Raw genomic sequence first — 23251 nt, 5'->3', positions numbered from 1 at the left:
AGGTCGATTATTTTGACGATTAATCGAGTAATCAGATATTTTTTGTGGTAATAAAAATAGACCTATGCAAACAATAGCCTTTAAAATTACTTTAAATAAATATATAATAACAATGTGGCGATAATTTTGGTTCAAATAAAGTATAAAAAGCAAGAAATAATATGGTTTTATAGAACAACACTGTTAAAATAGCCTACATATACATTAAATAAACAATCAACTTATGTCCATTACGTATTATAATAAAAGCCCGCAGAGGGCGCCAACGGCTTGATGTTGTTACACTTTACAGCAGAACAAATCCTTGTTTAATTATGGCCAAACGTCATTTTATTCAAATGTTTACTTAATCTTTAATATTTGGTCACTAGTAGAAACTCAAAACATGCAAACTCAGTGCGAGGGTTTGGACTTTTATTTTAAAATCATGTAGAACAATTTGCATATTTAGAAACATATTGATGTATTCTCCTGTGTTGGCGTAGGTTTTATAAATTAATTGCGTTTCAAATCTGATGAAATGACACATTGGGTTCCCAGATGAATGTTATAAATATATTTTTTTTAAATCGAGTTCTCTAATTTAATTGAAGAATCGTGAAAATCCCTAGTTAGTAACGCAATCCAATATAGTACACATTTATGATAATCTATAGGCAGCTTCCAATCAATAACAGCTTGGTGTCGTGGCTCTATTGGAGATTTTAATGAGTCTCAATGTTCTATGAGTTTGATAACATATTATAATATCAGTGAGCAGTATTAAAGATGATTGTGGATGAATGTTTTCAGTTTTACTCAGTGTGACATTGTGAACTTTTATTTTAAGAAGCGCCAGTGAAAAATGTACACTCTTTGCCAGTTTAACTTTTAAGTATATTTTAAGGTGTATATAAAAATATTTCAGACTCATTTATACAAATACTACTTTGTTTTTCCATATATCTGTAATTCAGCCGAGCTCCACAAAACCACACTTTAAATGACGTACAGGATTTTGTTAATTGATGATATTTATTTGAATGTACAACAGATGCAAAAAAAAAAAAAAAAAAATTGTATATGAACATCATTCAAATATTTTATTACTTGGTAAAGTTGCATTTTAAGGTTCCAACAGTAAGAAATAAACAGCATCTTTTAGAAGAACAGAAACATTAATGTGAAGCTAATGCCCTTTCTCACTGACCTGACTCAATCCATATTTGTTCGTTATATTGTTCTTTCTAACGTAACATTTCTCCGCATATGCTCAAAAGACATCACTAACTCACACAGAAACATAAATGCTTTGTGAAAAACATCATCAATCTCTGGATCTATAGGGTTTGTTTTACGTTCATTCTGTGCAAGTGTAAATTCATCGTCTTTGAATCTGTAACATTGTTGATATGTTCTACTGGTCACATGTCAGAGATGACTGGTTCATAAGACATCATGTGAGTTTTCTGCTTCATCATCATCATCTTCCTCACTGGCATTTCCGATCCGTTGTTCAGGGTTTCTGAGCGAGCAGCGTGCTGAGTTTGATCTTGCCGTCCATAGACGCGGTGAGGCACGTGCCACAGTCCATCGCTGAGCACCAATCCACCGTCACGACAGGCGCTTTATGACCACCGAGAGACAAGACGCTTTCGAGACCCACGTCTGCCTTGCTTAACTAGACGAGAGGAGAGAAGATAGGCCTGTTAGCTTAGATTTACTCGATTTAATTACTAAAACTTTCAAATTAAGATGAAAACTAATTAAACAAAAATTCAAAATATGAATAAAAACTATCATACTATATCAATGCTACTGAAATTACACTGATTCGGGAACAGATGTGTCGATTCGATCAGATTCAGTGGATATAGATTCAATACAAATGCTAATTTAAAAAAATCCGTTTTTATTTATCAGTTTACAAATGGTGAATTAATCCAAAGAAATTAAGAGCCACAGAACTTTATATTAAACTCTTTTTATTTCAGGTACACATGCATTAAAATAACCCACCTCTCTATTTCAACTGAATTTTGATGGAAAATGATAGCCTAAGCAGTCACATGCCTTGTTCAAAAAGCATCATGTTATTTTACTTTTAGGATAAAATATAATCAAATCTTAAAACATAAGCTGTTGTGCTAATAATGAAAGCCCTCAGATTTCATTAAATTCTCAATTTGTGTTCCGAACATGAACGAAAGTCTTACGGGTTTGGAACGACATGAGGGTGAGTAATTAATGAGGGTGACAAAAAGAGGGTGACATCTAGTGGAGAAGTAATAAGATTCAAGTTGATGCGTCCAAGTCATGTCGGAAAGATCGTGTTTATCTGAGTTGAAAGCACATGAACAAGTGGGAAACTTGGAATTTTCTTTGAGCTCCGAGTTGGAGGCGGTTGCTGTATTTGTGTAGTTAATTAAGAGAAGGTACGCCGCCATCTTGCTCAAACGAAAGTGACTTGTATACAAACTTGAACGCATGATTATGTTCAATCTTTGCGGAAATAAATACAGAAAAAAAAAAGATTCATGGCTTTTCAGAATCGACAAGATTTAAAAATATATATATTTAATTGAAAAAACTACCAGCCTTAATTGATAATGGCAGAAACGGCTAAAAAGATACTGGTAACAAAACAGAGGACCAAATAAAAAACTGAACCAATTCCTCAATGAACTGAGCTCATCTGTAAGAGCGGTTGGTGTGTTTACCCGGTAGATGTTTCCTCCATTACCGGCGCAGGTGAGAACATGTTGCCCCTCAGAGTCGAAAGCGAAGAGACGACCGTGTGGAACCTGAACCTGTTTATATCCGCTGTAACCCGACAGCACAAACGGCCCCACGGCATCCTGGGATAGCGAGTACTCCGACTGTTTCACGCCACAGCGGTGGATATTCCACTGAACAAACTGACAACAAACACAACATGTTTACATACAGCAATCTCAGATGAATATGAGCAATATTTAATTGTTGGTGTCTAAACAGAAATGAATGAATTGTTGAATCAGAGCTTTAAACTGATTCACTGAAATGAATCACATTTATCATTGTTTGTTGATTTATTTCTTATTTTTTTGTGGATAAAATCAAGAAATCCATGCGAATTTCATGTGAAGGCTAAAGATTTTGTAGATTTCACAACAGGTTCAATGAAAGTATTTATTTTAAGTTCCCCTGAGATTTTAAGTAGAGATTCACTGATGTATCGGTCGCTGATATTTATCACTGATTTTTGATCAATTTAAAACCATTGGATATACCATGAAAAAGGCCGGTATAGCAAACCAATAGTTTATTAATTAACTTTGTGTGTTGTATTATGCCTTTCTATTTATTTAGAAAATATAAAAAGTTCTATAATAAGTCAAATATGAGGTAACGTAATTAAGAAATATTTGATAGCATAAATAACCTCTGAATGTTAAATTAATCCAATCCATGTTCAATGAAAATTATTAGATGATGCAGCCATAAACTAGCCAATATACCTCAATGCATGCATTTTTGCATCAGTGCATCAGTGTGTGTGGCTCAAAGACATAATTAGTGTTAATGACATTGATCAGCGATTACAGAACAGATAAGAATAAACACAGAAAGAGATTCCCTTCACCTTCCCGTCCTCTCCGATACTGAAGACCGTGTTCTCGTCGTAGCTGAACTCCACGCTGTACACTTCACCATCATGAGCCTTCCAGCTCAACGCGCTCTCATAGCGCTGCATGTCTGCAGGGAAACATTTCAACATGCAAATTAAATGAGCCACTTGGTGTCAAGAAGCAGGCGAGGAAGGATAATGAGTAGAAGAAGAGGCAGATCCAATGCAGCCAAAGGGTAAAAACACAAGAGCTTCGCACAAAAAGGCAAAGACAATACTGGACAGAGAACAGTGGGCTTAAATACACTGGAGATAACCAACTGAACAAGAAACAGGTGCGCAAAACAATCAGAACCAAGACAACAAACTAGTGCATAAATCTAGAAAAGGGAACAAAAAGCAGGAACTGAACACAATGAAATACAAACATAACATAAACCTGACACTTGGGGTTTAGAGAAGACAGCAAAATTATCGATTTAATGGCACCAGGACTGACACTATTGGATACGAACAAAATTAAAACTGAATTGAGCTAATGTCACTAACTTTGCAACATCGATAAAGTTATTGAACAGAACTGAATCAACACTGAACTGAATTGAACTAAATAATGACACTATTGTCTTCTGTAGAGCAGCTTTATAGCTGAGATTGAATTTGTCTCATAATTGCTGAATTTTGCAACATCGACAGTCGACACTGTTATTTTCCTGAAGCTGATTCGAAACGGTCAGTATTGTATAAAGTGCTGTAGAAATAAACAAATACCGAACAGCCGTATCATCCCGTCCGCTGCTCCGGTCACCAGCAGGTTTCCGTTGTGGTTAAACGCCGTGCAGTTTATGGCGACCGGTCCCGGCTCCAGCGAAAACTGCAGCTGAACGCAATAACAAGATAAACGTCAGTAAAAGCCAGTGTGCAGACGTGACATGTCTGTGTTGGTGACGTTTGGCTTCAGTACCTGCTGCTTGACCGTTTTGGTGTCCCACAGCAGCAGATGTCCGGATACGGGACCGGATCCTCGTGCGTCGCTCTCTGTCGCGACAGCAGAATTAGCAGCTTGAGCCGCCGCGGAGCAAACGAACGACGTCCCGCTGGGACTGCAGGCCAGCGACAGGATCCTGAACACACATGAATACGTACTGAGTGAACTACTTTATAAAAATAGTATGTGAAAGAGTATGCAACCATAGCTTATCAATAAGATGCATGTAGAAATTGAGATTTAAATCCTGGTGCATTATGGGTAATCTGTAGGGCTGGGTTGAAAATATAAAAATTATTCTCATTTTGATAAACTTATATCGATAAACTTATATCGATTCTTAAATCTCAAAATTACATTTTTTAGTCTATGCTGTTTTTTAAGTTGATGCGTGAAGAAAACTACACTAAACATTAGTTGTTGCGCCTCTCTTGAATGTCTCAGTTCAAGCGGCACGTGAACCAATCATCTTGTCCGCTTTACTACTAGTTGTAGCACCAAATAAACATGAATGAACATCAGAAGGAATATTGAAAGAAACATAGCAGCTAATTGAAATGAATCATATCTCATGTAATCGATCAATCAGTGTTTCAACCACCGAAAGTCAATAAAACAGCTTGTGAACAACAGGAAAGCCATTCAATTACTATAAACTCATTAGTTAGCTAGAAAAATAACTCTAGAGAGCAGCATTTTGATCAATATGCACTTTATTGCATATTTATTATATTTGTACTTAACCTGTTCTTCAATATTAGGGATGCACCGATATCCAAAAAAATTCAGATACGATAACCGATAATTCTTTATATTTATAAAGGCGATAACCGATATATTGGCCGATAAATCAAAATTTTATATAATTTTTGAGAGCCTGATTAGAAAAACAAATGTCTCACCATTAAAATCCATGTCCCAAGCACACAATTATAATGATGTTCTCATTATAATTTTATGTAGCCAATTTGACAGACTTGAGCTGAACATGTTGTGTCAGTGCCCAACACCAGTGGGGACTCACCGCGGGTGGACGGTGTCTATTGACATCTCGTACAAACTCTTCTTGGCGTCCGTGTCGTAAAGCCTCACCGTGCCAACGCCACTGCCGAGCAACAGCTGCAGGAGGAAAACACCACATAAACCAATAAAACCAACCAAATACTGTTATTAGCAACATTTACAGCTTAAAAATGCAAACACTGTTATTGTATATGCCATCTGAATCTATTTCTCTGGGTATATTCCAAGCGGCAACATTCTAATCTGAAAAATGAAGCCTACCCGGAAGTGCGAAAAACTGCAATACATCGAAAATCCGCTAGGGGAAGGTCCCAAAAGGGAGCAAATGTCCATACACCCCCATGTTAAAATGTCCGTTTTCACAGCATAAATTCACGTTTTTACAGGTTGGTCCCAAGGACTTTCATTGTATTTTTCGATAGGTTCCGAGTGCCTGACAACTGTGAGGGGGGTGAATTTTTTTCTAACTCGTTAGTTTAGATCGTATTTAGATATAAAATGTATGACAAATAAGGGCGCGATTGACAGCTTGATTGACAGCTGACAACGAGCATAGGCTGCGACGAGTGGAATTCCTGAAATTTGACGTCTCGGCCATGATCTGACACAACACATCATACCTGTAAGTTATCCTTTCTGAACATATTTGTATTGAAATATGGCGCCGCCCATACCCCCCATAAACGGCCTCAAAACCGTTCTTCAGAAGTCTATGGGTGACGTCACAGACGCTTTGTCCATATTTTTTACAGTCTATGGTATATTCATGAAGTGTTGTGATTTACCAGTCTGTCAGGTTTGGCCGCCCACTCCAGAGAGAGAAGCGGAGACTTGGACATGATGGTGGCTTTGGTTTGCATGATGGGATTGAAGGCCCAAACCTTCACCACCCCGTCCACATCCAGACTGGCCACTTTTCTGCCAGAGCAATCCACCCTAAAACACAAACACACAACTGATGTTGCCAATAAAAGCTCATATAGTGAAACTAAAACACAGAAACGCCCATAAGCTCATTAACATATCAACACCAATTCAGTGTTAAGCATCCGAAACCGTATGCAGAGATTAGCCAATGACAACAGAGGTCATTTACATACAGCAATCATACAGTCAGTGTAAAAGATTCAGAGGAGGATGATGATTATTAAACAGTAAATTATTACTGTTTTTAAAAGGAGACCGTTTCCAAGGTCTTGATGTTTTTGGTCTCTACTAGAACAGGTTTTGATGTTTGAACAGCTTGAATGTTGATTATTTTCCTCATATTCTCCATTGTTGCAGCTCCTCTCTTCCCAGTCTGTCAGTAACGCTCTGTTTAGTTCCTGTCTCTATGAAGCCCCTCCTTCTGAAAAGCACACTGTGCTCTGATTGGTCAACTGGAGCAGTGTGTTGTGATTGGTCGAGCGCTTCGAGTGTGTTTGGGAAATGTCCCGCCCCTTCCCATAACCACCAGTTTAACACACTACTAACTAACTCAACCAGGCCCCGCCCCTTTATTCTGCGTATGATGAATTATTATAATGAGGAATATTGTGACGTGTTCGTTCCCGGAAGAAACTCAAGACTACAATGGAGGCGTTTCAGGAGTTCAGAAACACTGACTCTGATATACAGAAGAACTCTGAGCTCAAACAGAGACATTACACACACTGAAGAAAGATGAACGTGGAATAACCCATAATACGACCCATTTAATGTTGCCTGGCCGCACCCACCTGCAGTGCATGATGGATGAGTGATGTTCTCCATACTCTTCCTGACTCAGCTTAATAAAGGGCTGCTCCACTCCAGCTCCGCCCACATCACAGACTCGCGTCTGATTGGTGGAGTCCGTTTGATCAGGAAGAGCTTCGGTTTGAGTGTCTGGATCCAAATCCGTTTTCTTCTCCGAACTCTGTGGAAATCAAAAATACACACAGAGAAACACGATAGATAATGCATGATGATGTCAGTGTGATTTCAACTTCATTATATGTGACCCTGGACCAGTCATAAGGGTCACATTTTTTAAATTGAGATTTATATATCATCTGAAAGCTGAATAAATAAGCTTTGGAATCTGGAATATGAGGGTGCAAAAAAATCTAAATATTGAGAAAATCGCCTTTAAAGTCCTCGATGTTGCTGCATCCACTTATCATAAATTTGATATATTTTGATAAAATTGGAAATTTACAAAATATCTTTATGGAACATGATCTTTACTTAATATCCTAAAGATTTTGGGCATAAAATAAAAATTGATCATTTTGACCCATACAATGTATTGTTGGCTATTGCCACAAATATACCCGTGCGACTTATGACTGGTTTTGTGGTCCAGGGTCACATATATATACACTGCTCAAAAAAATTAAGGGAACACTTTTTAATCAGAGAATATCATCAAGTCAGTTAAACTCCTGGGATATTGATCTGGTCAGTTAAGTAACAGAGGGGGTTGGTAATCAGTTTCAGCTGCTTTAGTGTTAATGACATTAACAGCAGGTCCACTAGATGGGCAACAGTGAGACAACCCCCAAAACAGGAATGGTTTTACAGATGGAGGCCACTGAAATTTTTTTCCCTACTCATCTTTTCGGACTGTTTTTCACCAGTTTTGCATTTGGCTAGGGTCAGTGTCACTACTGGTAGCATGAGGCGATACCTGGACCCTACAGAGGTTGCGCAGGCAGTCCAGCTCCTTCAGGATGGCTCATCAATACGTGCCATTGCCAGAAGGTTTGCTGTGTCTCCCAGCACAGTCTCAAGAGCATGGAGGAGATTCCAGGAAGACAGACAGCTACTCTAGGAGAACTAGACAGGGCCGTAGAAGGTCCTTAACCCATCAGCAGGACCGGTATCTGCTCCTTTGTGCGAGGAGGAACATGATGAGCACTGCCAGAGCCCTACAAAATGACCTCCAGCAGGCCACTGGTGTGAATGTCTCTGACCAAGCAATCAGAAACAGACTTCATGAGGGTGGCCTGAGGGCCCGACGTCCTCTAGTGGGCCCCGTGCTCACTGCCCAGCACCAGGGAGCTCGATTGGCATTTCCCATTGAACACCAGAATTGGCAGGTCCGCCACTGGTGCCCTGTGGTTTTCACAAATGAGAGCAGGTTCACCCTGAGCACGTGACAGACAGGAAAGGGTCTGGAGAAGCCGTGGAGAATGTTATGCTGCCTGTAACATCATTCAGCATGACCGGTTTGGTGGTGGGTCAGTGATGGTCTGGGGAGGCATATCCATGGAGGGATGCATAGACCTCTGCAGGCTAGACAATGGCACCCTGACTGCCATTAGGTATCGGGATGAAATCCTTGGATCCATTGTCAGACCCTATGCTGGTGCAGTGGGTCCTGGGTTCCTCCTGGTGCACAACAATGCCCGGCCTCATGTGGTGAGAGCATGCAGGCAGTTCCTGGAGGATGAAGGAATGATACCATTGAAGGGCCACCACGCTCACCTGACCTACATCCAATAGAACACCTCTGGGACATTGTGTTTCGGTCCATCTGACATCACCTGGTTGCACCTCAGACTGTCCAGGAGCTCAGTGATGCGCTGGTCCAGATCTGGGAGGAAATACCCCAGGACACCATCCGTCGTCTCATTAGGAGTGTGCCCCGACGTTGTCAGGCATGCATACAAGCACGTGGGGGCCATACAAACTACTGAGTACCATTTTGAGTTGCTGCAATGAAATTTCAGCAAAATTGACAAGCCTGCTACATCATTTTTTCACTTAGATTTCCGGGGTGTCTTTGAATTCAATCCTCTGTAGGTTGATCATTTTCATTTCCATCAAACGATGTGGCATCCTTTCGTTCATAACACATTACCCAGTCCATATTAGTATAGATATCCAGCATGACATTTTTCCCCATTGAGATCTGATGTGTTTTCAAAGTGTTCCTTTAACTTTTTTGAGCAGTGTATATATATATATATATATAAACATTTTAATAATAGCAAACCCAGGATGGGTTTAACATTAGTTAACATGAACTAAGAATGAAAAATACTTCTGAAGTATTAACTAATCTTTTTTAATGTTAAACTAATGTTAACAAATGGAACCTTATTGTAAAGTGTTACCAGAAATCTGAACATTTATAAAGTTAATGTAGTGATTCTTCTGGTTGGTTTGGTTCATGGAATGAATTGGAAAAATACAGTACAGGCCAAAAGTTTGGACACATTACTATTTTTAATGTTTTTGAAAGAAGTTTCTTCTGCTCATCAAGCCTGCATTTATTTGATCAAAAATACAGAAAAAAAAATGTAATATTGTGATATATTATTACAATTTAAAATAATTGGTTTTCAATTTATTATACTTTAAATTATCATTTATTTCTGTGAATCAAAGCTGAATTTTCAGCATCATTACTCCAGTCTTCAGTGTCACATGTGACATCCAGTCTATCACATGATCCTTTAGAAATCATTCTAATATTCTGATTTATTATGAGTGTTGGAAACAGAAATCTAATATATTTGATGAATAAAAGGTTAAAAAGAACTGCATTTATTCAAAATAAAAAATATTTTCTAATAATATAAATCTTCTTTACTATCACTTTTTATCAATTTAACACATCCTTGCTGAATAAAAGTATTGATTTATTTCAAAAAAAGAAAGAAAAAAAATTACTGACCAGTAGTGTATATTGTTGTTACAAAAGATTTCTATTTCTTAAAACATTTGCTTCTTCTTTTTTTTTTTTTTACTTTTTATTCATCAAAGTATCACAGGTTATGAAAAAATATTAAGCAGCAGAACTGTTTTCAACTTTGATAATGAATCATCATATTAAAATGATTTCTAAAGGATCATGTGATAGACTGGATGTCATATGTGACACTGAAGACTGGAGTAATGATGCTGAAAATTCAGCTTTGCATCACAGAAATAAATGATAATTTAAAGTATAATAAATTGAAAACCAATTATTTTAAATTGTAATAATACACTCACCTAAAGGATTATTAGGAACACCATACTAATACTGTGTTTGACCCCCTTTCGCCTTCAGAACTGCCTTAATTCTACGTGGCATTGATTCAACAAGGTGCTGAAAGCATTCTTTAGAAATGTTGGCCCATATTGATAGGATAGCATCTTGCAGTTGATGGAGATTTGTGGGATGCACATCCAGGGCACGAAGCTCCCGTTCCACCACATCCCAAAGATGCTCTATTGGGTTGAGATCTGGTGACTGTGGGGGCCATTTTAGTACAGTGAACTCATTGTCATGTTCAAGAAACCAATTTGAAATGATTCGAGCTTTGTGACATGGTGCATTATCCTGCTGGAAGTAGCCATCAGAGGATGGGTACATGGTGGTCATAAAGGGATGGACATGGTCAGAAACAATGCTCAGGTAGGCCGTGGCATTTAAACGATGCCCAATTGGCACTAAGGGGCCTAAAGTGTGCCAAGAAAACATCCCCCACACCATTACACCACCACCACCAGCCTGCACAGTGGTAACAAGGCATGATGGATCCATGTTCTCATTCTGTTTACGCCAAATTCTGACTCTACCATCTGAATGTCTCAACAGAAATCGAGACTCATCAGACCAGGCAACATTTTTCCAGTCTTCAACTGTCCAATTTTGGTGAGCTTGTGCAAATTGTAGCCTCTTTTTCCTATTTGTAGTGGAGATGAGTGGTACCCGGTGGGGTCTTCTGCTGTTGTAGCCCATCCGCCTCAAGGTTGTGCGTGTTGTGGCTTCACAAATGCTTTGCTGCATACCTTGGTTGTAACGAGTGGTTATTTCAGTCAAAGTTGCTCTTCCATCAGCTTGAATCAGTCGGCCCATTCTCCTCTGACCTCTAGCATCAACAAGTCATTTTCGCCCACAGGACTGCCGCATACTGGATGTTTTTCCCTTTTCACACCATTCTTTGTTAACCCTAGAAATGGTTGTGCATGAAAATCCCAGTGACTGAGCAGATTGTGAAATACTCAGACCGGCCCGTCTGGCACCAACAACCATGCCACGCTCAAAATTGCTTAAATCACCTTTCTTTCCCATTCTGACATTCAGTTTGGAGTTCAGGAGATTGGGAGTTCAATCCCTTGAACGAGTGTTTGGCTACTGTAGTGCTAGTGTCACGCGAGGAGCAAACCGCAGAATACCACTGAACATGAGCAGAGAGCGAGACTGAGAGGTCTTTGTTTCTCTGACCTGCGCTGAGGGTTTGGAGAGCAGCTCTTTTCTCTCTTTCTCGTGGTCATGCACTCTTCTCGTTCGGGGATGACCCGTGGCCGAATCCACCGTCACCGCGGAAACAGCAGGCATCTTCAAGTCTTTCGCGGCCGGCGGATCTTTGGCTTTCACGGACTGAAAATCACAGAAAAACGTGAAAAGACATCTAGTTGCCAAAGCAACATTTGTAACACTTATACAATAACTAACATAAACTAACAATGAGAAATATATGTGTTACAGTATTTATTAATATTTGTTAACATTAATAAAACATAACTGTTCTTTGTTAGTTCCGCTCCATCTAATAATTATTAAAAAGTAGACTTTTGATTTTAATCATGTATTAGTAAATGTTGAACTTAGAGAATTATCAATTCTTTGTAAGAATTTTGTTACTGTTAGTTCATGTTTACTAATGTTTACCATTTTAAAGTGTTACCAGCAAAAATGAATAAAAACTATCGAGACATACATATATAAACACAAATAACTAATAAAAATGACAAAAATGCTACAAAAATCACTAAAACTTTCATTGAAATGAAAAATACAAAATAAGAACTAATTCAAAATATTTACAAACACCTGAAAGGTTATGCTCTATGTCATCTACACCTAGGAGGACTTGAGGGTGAGTAAATCATGGGCTAATTTTCATTTCTGGGTGAACTATCCCTTTAATAGTATCTTGACGATGTTGAAATAACGCTGGATGTACCTGAGCTCCGGCGGGAGAGTCCTTCCGGCCCAGCGAGGCCTGTGTGGGCGAGGATTGTAGCCCCGGGGCCGTTTTCCCAGGAGCCCGTCTGGCCTGAGGGAGGAACGTGGAGAAGAAGTTTCTGGTCGGTGTGGTCATGTTCACGTTCCTCTGACTGTACACGAGATCACTGAGAAAACAGATGAAACATCGCTCATGTTTCTGAAAACACACACACACACACACACACACACACACTACCTGATTTTCCCGCTCACTTCCCTTCTTTCGTTTTCCCTTTTCCAGTTTGAATGCCTTTTAACTTTAGACAAACAGGCTTTTTGTCAAGAATCGTAGTCTAAAATGATTTAATATTCACGAAGAGCTTGCAGAAACAGGAACAGGAACCTTTACACCTCAGTGATATTCGTGCAGATACGTTGTGTGTGCTTCACATGTAGCAAAAATAGTTTTGATTTCATATTTTTACATGGATTTTTCCCAAAATCAAACGTAATGAACCCCGTATTATCACAGTGATGTACAGAAATGATCACAGACACAATCAAGACTATTGTGAGGAAGTTACGTTTCAAGTGAATGTTTATTCACTGATCAAATGCTCGTCAGTCTCATTATTTTCAGTTCATAATTGTAAACATCGACACATAATGTGAAATGGTTGGATAAAAACACCCAGCGTGAACAAACGGATGATTTCAGTCCTAGAGTCTCCTCACAGCTCAGTGTCGCCGAGTCGGTCCATGTGCTGGACGTACGGAGGGAGTTTGTGATGCACCATCACCTCGTCTTTCTTTGGCCGTGATTCTCCTTGAAGAGCAAATAACTGGAACAAAGGGAGATGTTTGATTACAGATGCATCTCAACAAAATTACTGCTCTTCTAAGGGGGTTAATGGGCCACTAAAAGTCACAGATCGGAAAATAATAAGCATGAATCAAAACTTTAAAGGGACAGTTCACCTTAAAGTAAAGTCCTCATTTACCCACCCTGGTGTTGTTTTAATGCCGTACTCCCTTCATTATTTTTTGGACCTCAAAAGGAGAATTTTTATAAAATGTTCTTGAAAAAATTAGTTTGGTGAAAAACAAGCTTTTAATGTTGTTTATGTGTGTATGTGGTGTTTTTAATGTGCTTTAAGACAAAGCATGTGTAAATTCATAAGTCGACAGCATTGCTGAGTATTTCCTCCTTAAAACTGCAGTGAACCAAAGACAGTCTCAAACACACGCTTTGAAATCGCTGGTGTTTCTGACGTCACAAACTACCTTGTAACCAATCAGATCAACGTGTGATCGTCAACCAGTGGATCTCTGAGCTGAGTGAGTGAGTGGAGGCGGGGCTCATTTGCATATTCATAGAACCACGCATACTAAATGAGGCAAGGGTGTCGAGTTACATTCAAGATATTTTAAGGCATGAAGAAATTTTTTTTTTTCAAGGAAAAAACATTTAAATATGTACTTTTGGTGATCTAACATGAGTTTTAAGGGATACAATTATTGACTACAGGGGGACTTTAAGGAAGATCCTGATCTTGGCCGTTGGTCTTTGCTCGACTGCACGTTCATGAGACTCTATTAGCGCCGCAGTTCACTCCGACTCACCCAGAAAAACACACAAGTTGTGAGAAATCAAGATTGATAAAAAAACAAAAAAAAAACATCATGAAATACAATCCATGTACTTTCTATCTATTCGTTGTAACAAGAAGTTATCGCGTTCACATCTGTCATCTGACAGCCGGAGAGATATTTAACTCTACTTTTTTGGGATTTCTAGGTATTGTATTTCATATTGCGTGTTGATTTATTACAACTTGTGTGTTTCTTTTACGGGGGAGCGCGAGCGTGACAAAATTCTCCTTTTGTGGTCCAAAAAGGGCGTACGGCATTAGAACAACACCAGGGTGAATTAATGAGGACTTTACTTTCATTTTTAAGGTGAACTGTCCCTTTAAACTCTCCTCTCTGATTGGTTAGAGGAGCCGTCAATCTAGAACTAGTGACGCTAAATCCACTCCTCATTTACATAAAATTTGTGATAAAACAGCATATGTGCACACAAAAGGAGAGAGAGACAGAGAGCACAAAACAGCAATAAAATAAAGGAAAACTTATTTTGAATTCATGTTTCAGTTTTGTGCAGTGTAATTTTAAATATGTTTTGATTAATCCTAATTTTTTTATACAAGTTTTTACATTTTTGCAAAACAGTGTCGCATGCTGTGATACTTTTGGATTAAAACTAATCCCATAGCCTTCTTCCATTGTAAGTGCCTCACTGTACATGTTCGAGCGGAACAATGTATATTTTAGTGCAATATGAAGCACTGAAGTTGCATCTCTACCATGTTGCATCAGGCATTACTGACTAGCTCAACTAGTAAACAGTGAAGATCTCACCATCTGTCTGAACTGCTCGTTCTCCTCCTGAAGACCCGTGATTTTCTGTACTTCACTGTCAAAGCTCAAGAGCGCAGGCAGAGGTGAAGCTGTTAAGGAGCACTATCAATTTCATCATGTTATATATGATTACATATGATCTGCATAATATCAGGGATTAATGCACATACACATTTTGTACACACTAAATGTAATTTCTAAGCATCAAAAAGCCACATTTAGGCTATTTAAACAGCTGAAGGACGATCATAATTCCCCCCATCCCATAATAGATGGATGTTACAGTGAGCGCATGGGTTGCCGGGCAACAGCAGTGTTTGGATATGCATGCACTGGAAGAGAACGCTGAGGAAGTTGTGCAGAGACACCAGGAAAGTGTCGGCCCACTGGCGGGAGAAGTACGGAGAGAAGACGGGATTCTGTTCCGGTGTGGAAATGAACGGCAGAGCGAACCATTCCCGCCACTCCGGCTGACCCTGAAGCTCCAGCGCCTGCCTCTGGAAAAACTCCTGCGTCTTCTCTGGGTTCCTCGACTGAGACACAGGAGATACAAGATGATTCTCACAACATAAACTACAGAGACACCGAACCAATCCTTTTTAATTTATTAATCATAATTCTTCATTAATAATTATTAACATTATTATTACCATATATTTATTTTATTATTCATTATATTGAGTATATATTCATATTCATTCATATTATTTAATGGTATTATTATTATTTATATAATATTAAGTATATAAATGTATATTAATAATACTATGTTTATTAAAATTTTAAGTATTGATCCATACAAATTCATTATCAGCATAAATTAAATTTTTACTAACTTGAAATAATATAGCTTTTTATTATTTCATTATTTTTTTTGAATTAATATAATTATTATTTAATTTACTATTATATTAAGTATCTATTTAATTAATAGCATTTTATTGTTTTATGTTATTTTATTATTATTTATATTAAGTATATATTTACTTGGATTTGTATTATTAATGTTATTATTTATTTAAATAATAGCATTGTAATTATTTAACGTTACTATTTTTTTACATTTATAGAAGTATATATTTATATATTTGTAATGATTAGCCTAAATTAAATTTAGTACAACCTTGAAATAATATAGATTATTTTATTATGTAATTATTATTTAATTTACTATTTGTATTAATTACATATTTATTTAATAACATTTTTAATGTTATTATTTACTATTATTTATATTAAGTATATATTAATGAATATTATATTCATTAATATATCAATGATAATTTTAATTAATGATCAGTATAAATTAAATGTAATACTACCTTGAAGCTTATTTTTGCATAGCATTAACAAAATTAGAGTAGTAAATGTGTGGAATTGTGATTAAAATGGCACAACAATGCAAAAAATGATAATAATAATAATGCAATAATCCAAAAATAGGCTTTATTTTCTGTCATTCAAAAATAAATGTTGTAATGCCGTTGTTTGGTTTCTGCGCTGAGGTGTGTGTTGTTCTGCACCTGAACGCTGTGTATGACGTAGAAGCGGTAGAGGCTGGTCCTCAGTTTGCTGACGGTGGGTCTGTAGACGTCCTCCAGCCGGGAGAAGAGCCTGCGGTCCAGATACGCCCAGTACTCCTTCAGACCCGTCAGATCATGGTTCTGAATCAGATGCTGGAGCTGATCGATGATTTTATCAACCTGGAACACACATCAACATTTACACTATCGCATATTATACACATGTACATTTGATTCATGCATACTCATATTTGAATGCACGTGACCTTTTTGATGTGATACACCTTATTTAATGTTTATTAAAAGCCTGTTAAAGCTATATTGTCCTACACTTGTGCATAAGCCAGGCTTGCAGGAGGAGGTAAACACACAAACTCACTCTGAAGCCTTTCTCCTTGTCTGCTTTGATCTCTGAGTCCAGATGTTTGAGTGTGCTGTTGAAGCCTCGATAGATCAGATACTCTCGCACCAGATCATCTGTCCTCTCCACCGCTGCGGCCATTTCACATACTGGATCAATTCACAAACACAGGAGGTGATGCATATCATACATAAAGACGGCATTTTACATGCACGATTATTTTTGCAAACAAAATGTTTCAGAATAAGGGTGAGTCATAATAAACTAGTGCATATTATCACAGTTATATTTTGACTCAAAAGACAATGAGTTGATGCATGACACGATCTGTTTGCTTCATCTGTTGATATGACACTGTCATTTATAAATTAATAATTACAAATAAAAATGCTTTGAGTAAAACAGCGATGAAGACATATAAAGCTTTACCTGATTAAAATATGAGTTCGATGTCTTCCTGTTTTCAACTTCTGTTCGTCATGTGATTGTAAGTGTCACGTGATAGAATCCAGCGTCTTCGGATGACGTCAGCTGACTGCGCGTTCACGCCCACCACCAGAGGGCGCGCTCACACTGCCATGCCATCACGTGCAGTAACGTTTCAATCTACACTATTGTAAGGTATCTTTAGACCTCCATAGTCGCTTTAATGGAGGTAATAAACTCATAAAACAGAGTGAATCTCAAGCCTTTTGTTAGTAATTCTCATTTTCATTTCCTTTAGTTGATTTTATGAGACTGATTTTCATTCATGGCGCTCATATACTGTCAGGGTTGAATAATCTAACACGGCCAGGTTAAGCGATGAGAAGGGGAGGTTCAGTGACACAGACTATATATTAACTTGTCCTGAATTCAATTAGGAGAATCTGGTTTCCTGATGGTTGTGCAATGACACTATTCTGATGAAAATGCTCATGGACATTTATCATATTTTGGTAAAACACTGCAGATTAACAGTAGGTTACAGTACATTAACAGTAACTCCTCAAAATAAAGGTTCTTCATTGGCATCTGTGGTTCCATGACAAACCTTTAACATCCATTGAACCTTTCCATTGCACAAAAGGCTCTTTATAGTGGAAAAGGATTCTTTATATTATTAACCTTTTCATGCATGAATTATGACAACCTCAGTCAGGATTTTTCAATTATTGCAAACGCAATTGAGTTTATTCCTGTTCGACCAGCAGACGGAGAAGAACTTCATATAAGTTGAACGTTGCATGTCTTTGATATCAGAACATGAGGACGTGATTCCATCAAAGATCTGGTGAAGATACAGCTCTGTGGAAACACAACTCAGACTATGTAGAAAACACTCATGCTCCCTCCAGAGTATGTCGATTTACACTTATTAGCTGATAATTCTGAATATGTTTAAAATAGACAAATTTCTTCCGTAGTTCTCCTCTCTGGAAAAAAACTCAAATTGAAATCTACATTGATCTTTTGATGTTTTCAGACTGTGGAAAAGCGAGCAATCAGGTGTTTTCAATCTCATCTGAAATGAGCAGTGTTGGGGTAATGTGCATTACATAATCATATTACTTTTTGATGTAACAAGTAAGTAACGCATTACATAATCAGATTACTTTTTGATGTTACAAGTAAAGGCCAATTTATACTTCTGCGTCGGGTGCGCGCATAGGCGTGTACCATACACCGTACCCTGACCCGGACCTCCTCAAAAATGTAACTACACGTCGCGACGACGCGGACCGCAAGATCTGTGATTGGTCGGCTTGGTAGCATCGCGTTTCCTCCTATGTATTTCCGGCGTGTTCTTCTGCACCGCCCACCATTTTTTTTAAATTTAGAAGTTCAGTGAAAGTTCAGTGAAGAACATGGAAATGGACCAAGTGGCCGAGCGATTGGTTGAAGAGGTTCGGAAATACAGCCATCTGGTATGACTCGACTTCAGCAGAATACAAAGAATTCGTGGAGAGAGATTTCCTCCAACTTCCTCAAAACAGCCGTGAGGAATCTAAACACAGTGGAACATTAAAACCCGCCCCCGCCAACTAGCGTTTCGGCGGTGTAACTGCAGAGCAACACAGACATAACGCAGAAGTATAAATGCTCACGACGGCGTCGCCTACGTGCGTAGCCTACGACATACACTACGGCGTACACTCGACGCAGAAGTGTAAACTGGCCTTAACGCATTACAAGTAACATGCATTACATAATCATATTACCTTTTGATGTTACAAGTAACTTGCATATGTAATCTGATTACTTTTTAATGTCATGAGTAAAGCAACAAATTACAAGTAACATGTATTACATAATCAGATTACTTTTGGATGTTACGAGTAAATACATTACAAGTGACATGCATTATGTAATCAGTTTACTTTTTGATGTTACGAGTATTTAACGCTTTACAAGTAAAATGCATTTCATAATCAGATTACTTTTTAATGTAATGAGTAAAGTAACAAATTACAAGTAACATGCATTATGTAATCAGTTCACTTTTTGATGTTACGAGTATTTAACGCATTACAAGTAACATGCATTTATGTAATCAGATTACTTTTTTGATGTTACAAGTAACACATTACAAGTAACATGCATTACGTAATCAGATTACTTTTTTATGTACCAAGTAAAGCAACGCATTAAAAGTAACGTGGATTACGTAATTAGATTACTTTTTTGAACTGCAAAATACATTCTAATAACACATACATTTATTTACAACCAAAAAAGTTACTGCAGATTAAATATTTTCAAGAACTACATTCACAGCAATAGTATGAATTGCAGCTGTAATATAGCTAGTGATGCATGATGTCCAATTTAGTGGACAGACTATTAATCAGAATTTCCTCCCAATCGAAAATCAAAACTTGGAATGTTTAACTAAGTCCACACCACAACTATAACGATAACGGCACCGAGAAACAATATCGTTGGAATAATTTTTTGAATGATTTTAGGAACCCATTATATCTCATAGGTTTTACTATTTTGTACTCTATTGGTCACAAATATTCAAGCCAAGTTCAACACAAACCCTCCAACCTTTCCCTTTTACTTCCATATTGAGTCTAATTGGCATTTGATAAACAATTAAAAGCTGTTGCCTCTCCACATTAGTGGTTCCCATGGAGACAGGAGTGCTGATGCCATGTGAACACGTTTTAGATGTGCAGCTCTTCACTATATCTAGATAAGCGAGTTGTCTTCATATCACAGTGAATAAATGAACGGTCACGCTGCCCTGCGCTATGTGCACACAGGAAACTGGCGTATCCATGACAACAGGTGGCACAGGTTCCGGAACGGGTGTCTCCGTTTGACCTTACACTTCTCTTTAATTGATCTGAACACAGATTGTGTCTAGTTCTATGACAAAGTGAGGAGGGATGTCAAATGTTAATAGTGCTCAAAAGGGATTTTTGCAGTCTGTTGGAATCTCCTGGAATCATAGAGTCTGTTTCTAAGTATCTGTGTGAAGTTGTGCAGTTACGCAATCATTGGATAGGCAGACTTATTTTTCCGATGTGATGCATTTTATTTTGGTCTCATTTGGGTCGGCACGGTTGTCAAATTTGATTTGTAAATTGGATGCGTACAAAGAGTTCATTGTTGTTGTTGCACAAAGAGCATCTAAGTGCAGGAAGGTCTTGTAAAGCCTTTTAATGAACCCATCTCTTTTAATGAACCCATAAAACAGGCTCATAAATGAATGAAGAATGACACCAAAGTCACTTCTAAGTCACCAAAACATTATTTTATAAGAATCAATATATTGTCATGTTTTTTGTGTGTGTGTTTTTTTTTATACTGTAATACATTTGGCAACTTATTGTTTACAGTCTACATATGTGAATATTAATTATTACACTACTAGACGACGTTTCAGTGAGAAATGTCAGTATCTGATTAATATTCATGAGCGAATGTCCAATGAACGCGCTGCAACCTGTTGTTGACGTTCACGGACTCCGGCGCTAGGACCCGGATCTGAGCGCGCCGCGGGGCTGGAAACGGTTCGGCTGCCACAGATCCATCCGAGAGCACGCAAGAGCCTCATGCACACTCATCACACTTGAGTAGGTATGCTTTAGTGTTTGTGCATTTAATTGAGCAGGTTCCCTTTCGAATGAGGCGCGGTTAGAGCGAAATAAGCGGCGGTGGGGTTTGATGAGGATGAGGATGAAGAGCGTGAGACACCTGTGATTACATTCAGCAGCGTCAGTCACTGAGATGTGAGTAAATCACCAGTGTAAACTCGTCTCATGGTTATGAATATCATGTCTGCTACTGCTGTGAATCCGAGAGCTCGGTGTCGTGTGTGTGTGTGTGTGTGTGTGTGTGTGTGTGGCGGAAGCCTGAGTCACCAGAAACACACTGCGCAGTACCACAACTTGATCACAACAATTGTGTACATGAGTGATGTTTCCATCATACAAGTCTGAAGAATCATGGCTGATACTGCTTGATTTCATTGACAGAAGTTGCCAAAAGGTGGTAATACTATGGTACATGTCTAAAAAACAAGACAGTATTACCACCTTTTTAGGCTATTTACCATGATAGTAGCTCGTAATCATATCTGTAACTCCTTGATTTCATTTAGTGTTTTTAGGACACATACGGTAGTACCTTGATAGAACCATTGCATTTATTTAAGTACCATGTAAAGTCCATGATATCACCATGGTAATACAATCTAGAAGGCATCATCACTTTTTTTTCTTAAAAAAAAAAAAAAAAGGTTTTATGTTGTTTCCAGGGTTTCACTCATTGTCTAGTGTAGATCTGAGCATGCTTGAACCCCACATGGTTTTATATATCACCAGTAATCTCTGACTGTAAACACACTATGGATAAAAAAAAGTTATATAAATGGCTAATTAGTATATTAGAGAATGTTTGCTCATCAATGTTGGTGGCTGGTTGCCAGGGTGTTGCTATGTGGATGTTTTTTTGCATGTTGCTATAAAGTTGTCAGGTGGTTTCTAACTGGTCCAAGTCTGTACATTTAAAGTTGGCATGACATGAAAATTCACCCTATCTGTTTTCTAAATGCATATTACTCATCTTATTGTGAAAAATGTATCCATGCATATGTTTAATTTTACATTTTTTGACCTCATAATTTTTTATTAAAATGTCATAGCTGGATCTTCCAGTGAAAACTCTGACTGATTTATTCAGGACTTCTCCAATTATTTAGTCTTCTTTAACTCCACCCCTGCAAACTTGTATTCATTTGCATCCACTTTTGAATGCCACGCCCACATCTCAACATCCAATCAGCAACTGATGCATAGAACCAGGTCCTGCCCTACATTTTATGATCAAAAGTCTTATGGGTTTGGATCAACATGAGTAATAGATGACAGAATTTTAATTTTTGGGTGAACTATCCCTTTAATTCTAGCGCTGCCCGATTAATCGTTAAAAGATCACAATCTCGATTCAAACACCCACATGATCTCATTCCTTCATGACAAGGATTCTCCTGTCTTTCTCCTAATTCTCCTAATCTTTCACAAAATCTCAGCGAACATTCAGATCTGCGTTCTGATCCAGAGAGAGCCGTTATCATGTATAGATATGAAGCAGCTTCACAAAACAGTCTTTTCAACCACACAGTTTCATTATTTCTGTCTTTACAATCATTCATATGATCACAGAAGTACTGGAATAAAAGATTATAGTTCAGATATAAACACTGATGTCTGTGGTAGCGATCAAAATAGAGTAAATCACTTTTAGAAAGTAACTTGGTGCGTCAAATAACAATTGTATTGATTACATCGTTACACCAGTAGGTGGCGACGACAAGTGACTTAAAAATGTATTTGGCATTGAATCATTCATTTAAGAGATTTGTTCAAAAACGTTCAAATTCGTTCAAAATCCAGTAATGAGTCATTGAATAATTCGCTCAAACCATTTAAAAAAATAAATAAAAATTCATTCAGATTAATTAAACATTTTTAAATAGACTGCAGCAATTAACATTTTGCCTCTAGTAAATCTATTAGTAAGTTATTTTGTTTGGTTGTCTGTTCAGAATCGTGATTCTCAATCTATCCAGAATCGTGCAGCTCTATTTAAATCTGGATTTATTTGATCCATTAATGTTTAATTGAGCATTTACAGTCTATTTCAGCACCTTTGGATGTTGTTCAGGCTAGTTTGCTCCGTGTCATTCCCCACACACAGTGCAGTGAGTCAAGCGGCGTGTGAAAATGTTCCAAACCAGAAAAATGTGATTTTTACAGTGAAGTTCCCATGTGTGATGCACTGCACCTGAACAGAAGGGAGTTTGATGCTTGTATATTACTAACAAAACCTCTTATTGAGCGTGTTGCACTGTTGCTATTGATCTTCTGAAGGGTGTATAATAGACACAACATGAGTGTCAAACGCTTATTGATTTAAGTCACTTCAGAGCTGTGGAAATAAA

At 37.9% G+C, this 23251-nt stretch overlaps 2 protein-coding genes and 1 long non-coding RNA gene across 6 annotated transcripts in view; 2 read left to right on the top strand and 1 right to left on the bottom strand.

The window, feature by feature from the left end:
• Positions 1-995: 995 nt before the first annotated feature.
• Positions 996-17353, bottom strand: wdr91 (WD repeat domain 91). 2 transcript variants are annotated; one of them, XM_082141622.1, is made up of 16 exons: positions 17245-17353; positions 16834-16964; positions 16455-16634; positions 15258-15464; positions 14932-15015; positions 13246-13352; positions 12527-12695; positions 11785-11940; positions 7319-7497; positions 6386-6536; positions 5602-5696; positions 4554-4713; positions 4361-4469; positions 3605-3717; positions 2700-2897; positions 996-1660 (listed from the first exon to the last, which is right to left on the bottom strand). In XM_082141622.1, the coding sequence occupies exons 2-16, from the start codon at positions 16954-16956 to the stop codon at positions 1496-1498; spliced, it is 2196 nt and encodes a 731-aa protein (XP_081997748.1). In that variant the 5' UTR covers positions 16957-16964; positions 17245-17353; the 3' UTR covers positions 996-1495. The 2 variants fall into 2 exon arrangements, with proteins under 2 accessions (XP_081997748.1, XP_081997749.1); XM_082141623.1 differs by lacking the exon at positions 17245-17353 and having other exon boundaries at positions 16834-17217.
• LOC309478241 overlaps positions 6543-23251 on the top strand; it is a 100661-nt gene continuing 83952 nt past the window's right edge. The window contains exon 1 of the long non-coding RNA XR_014198897.1: positions 6543-6824. This is a non-coding gene — a long non-coding RNA (uncharacterized lncRNA). The remainder of the gene's footprint in view (positions 6825-23251) is intronic.
• Positions 20769-23251, top strand: part of rab27b (RAB27B, member RAS oncogene family) — a 53817-nt gene continuing 51334 nt past the window's right edge. Inside the window, exon 1 of one of the 3 annotated variants that reach the window (XM_082141805.1) lies at positions 20769-20882. Coding sequence is in view for 1 of the 3 variants with exons in the window: in XM_082141802.1 (XP_081997928.1) it covers positions 21037-21038 (2 nt within the window). In the remaining 2 variants the exon portion in view is untranslated. Of the gene's footprint in view, positions 21039-23251 lie in introns of all 3 variants that reach the window. The other 2 variants (XM_082141803.1, XM_082141802.1) reach the window with 2 other exon arrangements.

This window comes from Leuciscus leuciscus, assembly GCF_965113295.1.
Source record: "Leuciscus leuciscus genome assembly, chromosome: 16".
Lineage (NCBI taxonomy): Eukaryota > Metazoa > Chordata > Actinopteri > Cypriniformes > Leuciscidae > Leuciscus > Leuciscus leuciscus.
This window is presented reverse-complemented; position numbering and strand designations above follow the sequence as displayed.